The sequence below is a fragment of the Bidens hawaiensis genome, unplaced genomic scaffold (genome assembly GCF_021521415.1).
Source record: "Bidens hawaiensis isolate Kalapana, Puna unplaced genomic scaffold, B.hawaiensis_p1.1 tig00002866_1, whole genome shotgun sequence".
NCBI classification, from domain to species: Eukaryota; Viridiplantae; Streptophyta; class Magnoliopsida; order Asterales; family Asteraceae; genus Bidens; species Bidens hawaiensis.
This window is the reverse complement of record NW_027491154.1, coordinates 1,657,636-1,668,501: the sequence shown is the minus strand read 5'-3', so window position 1 is coordinate 1,668,501 and position 10,866 is coordinate 1,657,636. Positions and strand designations below refer to the sequence as shown.

The 10,866-nt window shown below is 36.8% G+C and overlaps 1 protein-coding gene across 1 annotated transcript; it reads left to right on the top strand.

The window, feature by feature from the left end:
• The first annotated feature begins 6,143 nt into the window (after positions 1-6,143).
• LOC143621425 (uncharacterized) lies at positions 6,144-7,390 on the top strand. Its single transcript, XM_077092853.1, has 5 exons — positions 6,144-6,161; positions 6,252-6,500; positions 6,658-6,764; positions 6,807-6,937; positions 7,026-7,390. Exons 1-5 carry the CDS (start codon positions 6,144-6,146, stop codon positions 7,388-7,390), a joined length of 870 nt encoding a protein of 289 aa, XP_076948968.1.
• Positions 7,391-10,866: the final 3,476 nt, after the last annotated feature.

Sequence of the window (10,866 nt, the reverse complement as noted above, 5' to 3'; positions counted from 1 at the left end):
ACGTCACGTTTCACCATCAACACTTCGTAAAGACTCAAACGCCTTTTCAAAGTCTGAGGTTCAGCCTCGGTTACGTTCAACGACTCCCGAAAACACGTCGCTGAACGTAACCGGGGCCGATTATCGGTTACGTTCAGCGATGAGGTGTGGAAACTCGTCGCTAAACGTAACCGAGGCCGGTTAAGGGACGTTGTTTGGATCATTGTTATTGTTAGGGTTTTGGAAATTGGAATGTTTGAATCGAATTGGGAATATGGAGGCAGTGATATATATATAGATAAAGAGATAAAGAGTGGGGTGGGCCCGGGGGGTCACACTTTCATTGTCTTTGCGTGTTGAGTGGGATGCCATTTGGTGGACTGTTTCTAGAAGGCTAGACTAGACCGCACCGAACCGGGGGGGTCATTGGTTGTGGACCATGACTCCAACCTGTTTTAAAAAAACCGGGGTTTGGAGGGTGGGTCCGTTTATTTTTGGTGCACCAGAAATAGGACAAAGGGTTTCTAGAAGGAATCTATCTGTTGGTCTGATGATCTTATCTGTCTAGTGTCCACTTCAAAAGGATGCTTGGAGTGAACATGAATTTTTATTTTCAATTTGTTTTAGGAAGAATTGAGTATCGCTTTAAAAGGTTTGAAAGTATACTCGCTAACTACATTATTATTTTTAGACAAAATGACAAAACATATCTTTATGTTTTCATGGTTTTTCAATATTCGTCCTTTGGAAAACTTAATGACTGAAATCGTATTATGTGTTTGCAAAACGTTGCACATTACGTTCTTTTCCACTAACCCAGTTAGAATTTTTCGTTAACTATGATCACATGACCTACACGTGAGGGTAAATACGTAATTTTATATTCCAGCTCATTCACCCCCTTTTATAACCCTCCCCCGTCTTTTCATTCTCACTTCCGATCCTTCATCTTCTTCACTTCATCGTCTTCTTCGGTACACCGTCTTCTCCCACGATCCTCTTCCACGATCATTGATTGTGTGTAAAAATGCCTTGGGAAACACGCGGAACTCGGGAAGATATGGATGTTAACCTAATATACGGTAATGACATACTGAAATTACAATTTTTTCTTTGATAATTAGGTTTTTTATTTTGGGCATTTTACTTACACAATTATGGTATTTTGCAGTTGGTTGTCCAAATATTTTTAGCTTCAAGATTCATCACGGTGGTCGATTGACTAATCCTCCAAATCGCACATATGTAGGAGGTACTTTTCATTTCGTGGACCTGATTGACATGTTCTCAGTTCACGAAGTTAGTGAAATGATGAGTGAGTTAGGGTACTCCACTATTGATGTAATCTTATATCAGTTTTTACATCCTGAAAAAGGATTAGATGATGGTCTTGAAGACCTGTGCAGTGACCAAGATGTGCTGAGGTTAGCTACACATGTGGAACAACATAAGCTCATTAATGTCTATACTCAACATGGGGCTAAAGATATTAAAGAGTTTTGGTCTTCACCTAAGCCAAAAATAGGCATATCATTGTCTATTGAAGAAATTGATGAGCCTGAACCTTATGCTATTGTCCCTGTTATGCAGTCAAGTGGTGTTGGGAGGTCAATTGATTTTGGGCAGTCAAGTGGTGTTGGACTAGAGGTGGATGTTGGGTTAAAGGGTGATGATAGGCTAGACGTTGATTGTAGGGTAGAAGGTGATAGTGGACTAGATGTTGATGTAGATGTTGGGCAACAGGTTGTTGGGCTAGATGTTGATACTGAGCCAGAGGGTGATTGTGGGCTAGCTGCTGATGTAGATGTTGGGCCACAGTTTGTTTGGCCAGAGGTCAATGTTAGTGCAGATGTTGGGCTAGATGTTAGTGCAGATGTTGGGCTAGATGTTGATGCAGATATTGGGCCACAGCTTGTTCGGCCAGAAGGTGATGGTGGGCTAGATGGTGATATTGGGCAAAAGGGTGAAGATGAGGATGTTGTGCTACAGAGTGAGGTTGATAGTTATAGTGAGGGTGGGGTTGAGACTGATAGTGAGGGTGAATATGATAGTGACTTTAAAGGTAATTTATGTGAGGATGATAGTGATAGTGACTGTGACTTCAATGTGAAAACAAAGGTTGTGCATAAGGGTGAGACTGATAGTGATAATGATTTTAAAGGTGATGAGTGCAAACTTACTGATGATCCTGAAGTTGATATGAGGGAGTACACTAATAATGTTGACTTAGAAGTGAAAGAGAATAGCCTTGACCCTAAAGATATAGATATACAAGATGAAATTTTAGACAATGACAAAATACTTAGTGGGTCAGAATCTGATGAGAATGAGACTAGTATTAGAAAACACCACTTGCATACTATTAGAAGGGCAAATAAAAATAAGGATAAGGAATCTAGAGTCAACTTTTTTATAGGGCAAGAGTTTGGGACCAAGCAAGAGGTGAAGTTGTTGGTAAAAAGACATTCAGTTGAAAGTAGGAGGAAGATGTTTTTTGCAAAGGATGATAAAGTCAGATTAAGGGTACAATGTGGTGGTTCTTTACCAGATTTTGATATTGATGATCATGGAGTACATATTAACAGTCAACCAAAAGCCAAAGGACGTGTTGGGAAAAGATTGAGAAGTGAATGGGGTTCTTTAGAAAAAGGGAAACAAAAGGTTGGGGTAGGTAAGAGTAAGGGCCCTATTAATGTTGGTGGTAGGGGAAAAAAGACAGACCCAGACAAATTTCAATGTCCCTGGTCAATGTTAGTTTCGAAACCAAAAGGTGTTGAATCTTGGGTGTTGAGCAGATTGAATAGTGAGCATAAATGCCTTCAAACAAGGAAAGTTAGTGCATGCACATCCACCTTTTTATCATATCAACTGCTAGATCAAGTTCACTCCAACCCTGAAATACCTGTCAAGTCTGTGCAAGAGCAATTTCAAAGAAAATATGAACTAGGAATTTCCAGATTAAAAGCATACAGGGCTAGGGCTAAAGCCAAGAAAATGGTGCAAGGTGTCACACCCTCAAAATCCACTAACGGAGTTTTACCTTCAGAGGGTGTGAACTAACAAGATCGGAATCATTAGTTATAATCAAACCATAAGTAAAGTTTTCAAACCACGAAAACATTTAAGTGTAAATAAGTGCGGAAGCGTAAAATCCATAAGCCAAGTGTTGCGTCACGCAGGACGACTTAAAAACCCAATTAATGATAAAGTTTAAAAACAAGTTTGCATAAACAAAAGCATTCATAGTAATGCATGATCCTATACCGCGCGCCCGCCTCGGCTACCTGAGAATAACATACTAAAAGTGTCAACACGGGGTTGGTGAGTTCACAAGTTTATATAAAATAAAGCGTTGCGTTTTGCGTTTTGCGTTACCAGATAGTGTTAAATCAATTATATATCTATAGGTAGCTAGCCTATAAAGCAAGTATTACTAAATGTTCGACACCGAAGCTGACTGTTTATCATGTGCCTTGCCACCAGGTCTATCCCGACCATGGTAATGTGTTAGCCAAAATTACACCCACTCGACCTCCAGTCGAGCTTAGCGTTGGGTGGGGTTTGTCAAACCCAGTATTACTACTCAACAGTGACTCGCTAGTATCCAATACTAAACGGTTCGAAGTGTGAAGGACTTCAGTTGTTTCGTTTGCCACTTAGCCTTTACAAGTGATATATAATAAATAACAAAATCTAAAAGTGTTCCGGAGTATGTATTCTCCCCCAAGTGAAAAGCGTTTAAAAGAGTTAAAAGGGGAACGTGAAACTCACTGTTTGCGAAGAATTCCAAAAACAAGTCACCCAAGTGATGCGCGTCGCAGAAAACCCTCACTAGCGTTCTAAAACAACAAGGAGATTTTCTAAGTGTTGGAACTATTATCGAGTCTCTAGACTCGGCACGTAATACCTATGCACAAGATACGTTTCGTGTTTCGTTTGTGAATCGTGTGTGACTTAACAAAACGCATTTGTGATACGTTACATGTGTGAACAACTATTTACGTGTCAAGTATTAATAGTGTACATTTCTAGCAATTATTCCCCGCAAGGGCAATTTGGTCAAAACATAACAATTATCTAGCAATAAGCACGTTTCATGTATTTTCACAAAGTTCAGCAGCTAGTTTCATCAAAACAGAATTCTACTTGAAAGATTACTCTATTCAACAGATCATAGAATCTCAATTAATTCACCAAAAATCGTCACAAAAGAATACATGAGTTAGGTTTCCAGAACATATTTTATTGTATTTTTATTCCACATAGATTTCTCACAATGATCAAAACATTACAGCAAACTCACAGCAGTCAAAATCATGCGCAACAGAATGTTATTTGTTATTTCCGTTAAATGAAAAATCCAACTAATGCAAGACCAATTGGGTTAGGTTCTTAACTCAACAAGTTAACTTTCAGAAGTGGAACCAACCCATTTGGTCTTGTATTTCATGAGATATGATAATTACAAAACAATCTAACAGCAGGTCTCACAATTCAGATTTGCACTTCCGTTTTGTAAAATAATAAAAGTTAACTTTTACTCGTCCAAAAATTACAATTTTGGACTTCATAGAAACTAGACTCAACATAGCACCTTGTAGTGTTAACAACCTTCACCAATTTCTACATTAACATTTAGTTACAGTTGTCTAAACATAACTTACAATCTGTCCAGTACCAGTTTTGACCTTTAATCACATTTAAATCGTTTGAACAACCAAAACACCTCCAAATTAGGCGTGGTTGGGTTTTCTGGAAACTAGACTTAGAGTACTACCTTTTAGGCTCATAAATAGCTCAGTTTGGTTTTATATTTAACAAGTTACATGTCGTTCAAGTTTAACAATCTCTGCTGTCAAAACTTAGCAAGCACAAACAATCGTCTAACATGCATCCTAAGCATACGACATATCTCCAAACATGCAATAAACATAATTAACCATAAAAATCAGTAGTAACCCTATAGGGTTTACAAACAATCAATGATTCAACAATCTTTCACTGTTCAAAATCACATATGATCATCAATATCAATAACCAACACATAATCAATCATCATCTAGCATAAATCAACCCTAGTTCATCTTATTCATCAATTTTTGTGACTTAGGGTTTTATATTAACCCATTAAAGATCAAAATTAAACATGTAAAATACATAGGATAGTTGTTTATACCTTCCTAGCACCTTAATCTTCAACCAAACTTGAAAAATCTTGTGTGTATGTGTGCGTATGATTGACGGCAGCCAAGGGAGCCAAGGGGGAGGGGGGCCGATCGGTGTGAGGGAGGGAGAAAGAGAGTTAGGGTTTTGTTTATTATTAATAATAATATGTTACACATAGGTCCCTCAACTTTTAAGTATTACTTTTCTAGCCTAAAGTAACTTGTTTGCATCTTGAGTTAGTGTTTTAATTGATATTATCAAATAACACATAAGCCTAACACATAAGTATCACATAATTATTGTTTGGTTGTTTTTCGTTTATTCACCAATGGTTTGCGTCAACTCGTTTGCGTTTCGGTGCAATTCCGAAAGACTACACATGTAGTAATTGTCAAGCGTCATTTAAAACCCTAGTTTAAATGTAATGAGATGTGCGTTATAGATCAAGTGATCTTAAGTTTGAATTGACGGAGTTTAAGTTAACGGAGTTAACCTGAAATTGACGAGTGTCACATCATTCCCATGTTGAAAGAATTTTCGTCCCGAAAATTTGAGTCAAGTTGTGATGAGTGTCTGAAAAAGTAAGAAAAATTTGCAGTTTGTCATACAAGGGGATTACACAACAGAGTATGGTATGCTTAGGGATTATGTGCTTGAATTAAAAAAACAAAATCCAGGTACCACTGTAAAAATTCAGGTTGGGGAGGACACAGACACAAATCTACCAACTAGAAGGTTCAAAAGGATCTATGTTTGTTTTGGTGCTTTAAAGCAAGGGGTTTAAGGCAATAGGGATGGATCTACTGGGTCTAGATGGTGCATTCATGAAAGGACCATTCCCACGTCAAATTTTATCTGCAGTTGGAGTTGACCAAAATAATGGAATCTACCCGGTTTCTTTTGCAGTTGTAGAGACAGAAAATCTCAGCTCTTGGACTTGGTTCCTAGAAAACTTAGGAGATGATCAGGATTTGGGTCCAAACTCATGTTTCACTTTCATGAATGACAAGCAAAAGGTATGTTCTTTAGTTTATGTTTGTTTTTAAGTTATAACTTTCTTGTACACTGCACTAGATCTGGATTTAAGTTGTAACTTTCTTGAACAGGGCCTTCTTCCTGCTATTGAAAATTTGTTTCCATGTGCTGAGCACAGATTCTGTGTTAGGAATATTCATGAGAACTTTAAAGCAAGTTTCAGAGGGAAGCTGTACAAAGATCTTCTATATAAGTGTGCTTATGCAACAACCATTCCTAAATTTGAGACAACAATGGATGAGTTGAAAGCATTCAACCAGGATGCACATTTGTGGTTTCCAACATTCATCCTAAACACTGGTCTACGTCACACTTCTCTGGTATGTACTTTTTCTCTTTAATGTGTCAACTGTCATCTTTAGCTCTGTGTCATGTGTTAACTGTCATCTTTAATGTGTCAACTTCTTTGATTTGTTCATAGGGAGGGCAGTGTCTGATATGTTGATTAATAACATGTGTGAGGTTTTTAATGGTAAGATTGTGAAAGGCAGAGACATGCCAATCATATCAGCACTTGAGTACATAAGGGAATACTTAATGAGAAGGATAGTGAATGTTTTGGAGGTTATAGACAAGAGTGAAGGGTAGCTTACACCCACTGCAACCATTGAGTTGTAAAAAATCAGGACAAATGCAGCACATTATACTGTTCAGTGGAATGGTGGAGATCTATATCAGGTTAGTGGCAGACCAGGTAAGCAAAGAGTTGTTAATTTGGTTAAGAGGACATGTACATGCAGAAGGTGGGAGCTGAAAGGTATGCAATTATTGTATTTTATTATGTAATTAGTTGGGTAGTGTTTAAATTATGCAATTGTTTGAACTATTTAATATATGCAACCTAGGTATTCCTTGTGAACATGTGGTGGCAGCAATTTGGTATGAGGCTCTTAATGGTGAAAAGGTTGGTGCAGTAGAAAGCTGGGTTCATCCAGTGCATAGAATGGACACATGGACACAAGTTTGTTCTTTCAAGATCAATCCAATCAATGGCAAGCCCTTATGGCCAAAGTCTCAAGTTCCTACACCTCTTACTCATCCCAAACATAACAAACAAGTTGGTAGACCAAAGAAGGCTAGGAAGAGGTCAACATTTGAGTTAGAGGACTTGACTCAATGTGGTAAGTTGTCAAAGAAAGAAACCAAAGGAGCTTGTTCAAAGTGTGGCTCCACTAGACACAACATAAGGACATGCAAGCAGGCAAGATGATTGGTATTCTGGAAGATTGGGCAGGATGTAAGAATGATTTGTCTTTTGGAATATATTTTAGTTATGTATGTGTTAATGTATGTTTGGATGTTGGTAATTTGGTGTTTTGAACTTGGATTAATGACTTTAGGATGCTAATTTGGTGTTTTGAATTTGGATATGTAATGACCGTGGTTGAATGGTTGATGTAATGACTTTATTTGAATGGTTTATGTAATCTCTTTGGTTGACTGATTGAGGTAATGAATTTGGTTGATGTTTTGACTTTGTATTGCATTCAACATATGTCTAGTGCAGTCAAAATTGGTTATTTGTAGTCAACATATGTCTAGTGCAGTCAACATTGGTTAATGAAGTCAACATATGCCTAGTGCAATGCACATTTGGTTTCTGCATACACAAACTCATTGTCAAATGCAAATGTGTAGTCAAACTTAACAATTGGTTTCTAATGCACATTAGTGTAGTCAATTGAAACTTGAAAACAACAAAAACACATATTTTCGCTACCAATAAGGGCAATCAAACTACACAAACTAACATGCATAGTGGATATGAAACATGATTTGAAAACATATTACATCAACCTTGAAAACTTACATTAGGAAGGTGTCATAAGTCAACAACAACAACAGTCAACACTACAAGACAACATAAACACCTTATTAACCTAAACAAAAGCTACATTCATCTAGAACAAAAGCACATAGATTATGAAACATATCCAACTAGCAGTCAACATCATTTTCATTTTGCTTGCTTTGTATCCCAGATTCTTGTTTGCTTCCTCAAGCTTGTTCTTAGCTTCTTTAAGACTATTATTAGCTTCCTAAAGACTGTTCTTAGCTCTGAGCAGACCAGGTATAATGTCCATGCACCTTTGACACTTTTTATGGTTAAACCATCCAATAAATTTGCAATTTGAACCCTAATTTCAGGCAAAAACATATAATTACTCTTGTTAAGCACATTCACAGAACCCTAATTCAAGAAGAGAAATGGAAATTTGTACCTGGACAGGGCATGAATAGAACCGAAGACCTGGGTTTTAATCCGTCCAAGAGGTTTTAATCACGGCTTCTTTACCACATTCACTGAACACCATCATTCACAAATCGATTACGGCTTCCCAATTTCCCCAATTTGATAACGGCTCGTAACCCTAATTTCTAATTGAATGAGGAAAAAGACGGGGGAGGGTTATAAAAGGGGGGAAATGAGCTGGAACATGAAATTACGTATTTACCCTCACGTGCAGGTCATGTGATCATAGTTAACGAAAAATTCTAACTGGGTTAGTGGAAAATGACGTAACGTGCAACACTTTGGAAACACAGAATACGATTTCAGTCATTAAGTTTTCCAAATGACGAATATTGAAAAACCATGAAAACATAAAGGACCTGTTTTGCCATTTTGTCTTATTATTAGGTATGTGTAACTTTGACTCTTTTAAGGTGTTTTTAGAAGAGTGGATGAAAATGACAGAGGACAGGTAGGATCGGCTTAATGATTTTGAAAGTATAAATTGAAATAAGATTTTGTACCCTTTCATCACAATTGTGAATAGAAAGTTAAAAAAAAATCCTTAAGACCAGTTTTGAACTCATGATTTATAGCTAGGCAACACAAAAGTTTACCATTAGACTAGCACATAACGTTATACTTAATCTACCTATTATATAAAATATCTATAGTTAATGATTTTTTGGATTTGAGGGCTTAATTAAGCGTGAGCTAAAGCTCTTGCTTGGTTTCGCTAGGTTGGCACTGAGGACATTATGTTTATGTTAGAAGAAAATGAGGGTAATGCAACCCCTATAAAGTGCATTAGGTCTTATAAAGCTTCTATTAGGCCTAATCCAACCTTTTTAGCTGAAGTTGCAGATAATGCTAACCTTTTTCGAATTGTTACATTTAGTATTCAAATGGCAACTTTTTTAGAATGCAACATTTTGACATGCTAATGCAACATTTTTAACACAAAAATGCAACATTTTTTTACATAAAATGCAACACTTTTTATGATTTTAGTTACAACAAATATGCAAATTTTTTTTACAAGCAAATGCAGCTATGTTGCTCATTGTTTGAACTAAAATGTTTATTGACATGCAATAATATCTCAACTACACCAACATAATTATTACTATATAATAGTTAAGGACTTTGGTGACATCAAGTCCCGATTGGGCTACTTTGCGGCACCGTATTGCTCATTGGCATTTGAAGTTTTTTTAATGTTTTTTATTAGTTATTGTACCATAATGAACATAACGGAAGCCGACCGAACATTAATTTTGAGTTTTTTATGTTTGTTTTAATTTTGTGCGGTAACAAACGTGAAGGAAACCAACCGAAACTGTGTAGATTCACACCTCAATGCTCTGTTTTACCAACGCCCGAGTTTACCGATCGACGCCAACCCATTGGCCCACCTCAATTTTTATTTTTTTTCTGTTCTTTTTAGTTCCTTTACCGTAACGAGTGTAACAGAAATCAACCGAATTCGTGTCGAGTTACCGCCTCAATGCCCAGATCAACAACGTTTGGTTTTACCAACGTCCGGATTTACCGACTAAATAAACGTCGACTATTTTGATTTTAGTTTCGGTACAATAATACACGTAACCGAAATCGACCGAATTTACGTCAATTTACCGACTCAAATCTCGAGTTAAACCACCACCCGAGTTTTACTGACCTGTCCGACGCAACGATACGGGTAAAACACTAGTTATAATATAAATTTAAATGATATATATATATATATATCGTAATTTAGCGTGCGTCCTAACAATGTAATGAAGTAAAGTTGTCAACAATTATAAAAACTAAAAAAAATCTCATAGTCAGCACTAGGATCTTGAAGTACTATAGTTTTTTCGTAACACTTCGAATCGTAACTTCAAAGCTTGCTCATTGGTTGTTGTCAAGAATCTATCCACTTACTCACTTTAGCTTCTAGCTCAACCTTTTTCTTTTAAATGATTCTCTCAAATTTATTATCTCATTTCAAGCAATTGTGTTTTTTCAAATTCAGGACTCGCTTTGAATAATTCCATAAATCAAAATTATATCCACGTGATTAATGAGGGTGTGACGGGTATAATTGTGCAAAAATGTTTAACTACGAGTTTATGAGTGAAAGGATGACATGGTGCATCTTTGGAGCCGGTTTTGGCTGTTAAAAGAGCGAAGCCCGTGCAAGGTGAGCCAACGTTTACGAGGAGCCATGGAACCTTCTACGATGGATCATGGATGGTCTAACAAGTTATCTAATCAGTCAATCTTTTCATCTTGTGCACTGTTTTTTTTTTACTTTTTTTTCTTGTTAGATAAGTAATTAAAAATATATAAGTAATTAAGAATATAATAAATTTTTCTTTTTGGTTTTCAGTTTGTTTATATTTACATCTCTAGTACTTGCTGCGGTACTACGTAGAATATTTCCTAGTTACCATCACAACTCTGAT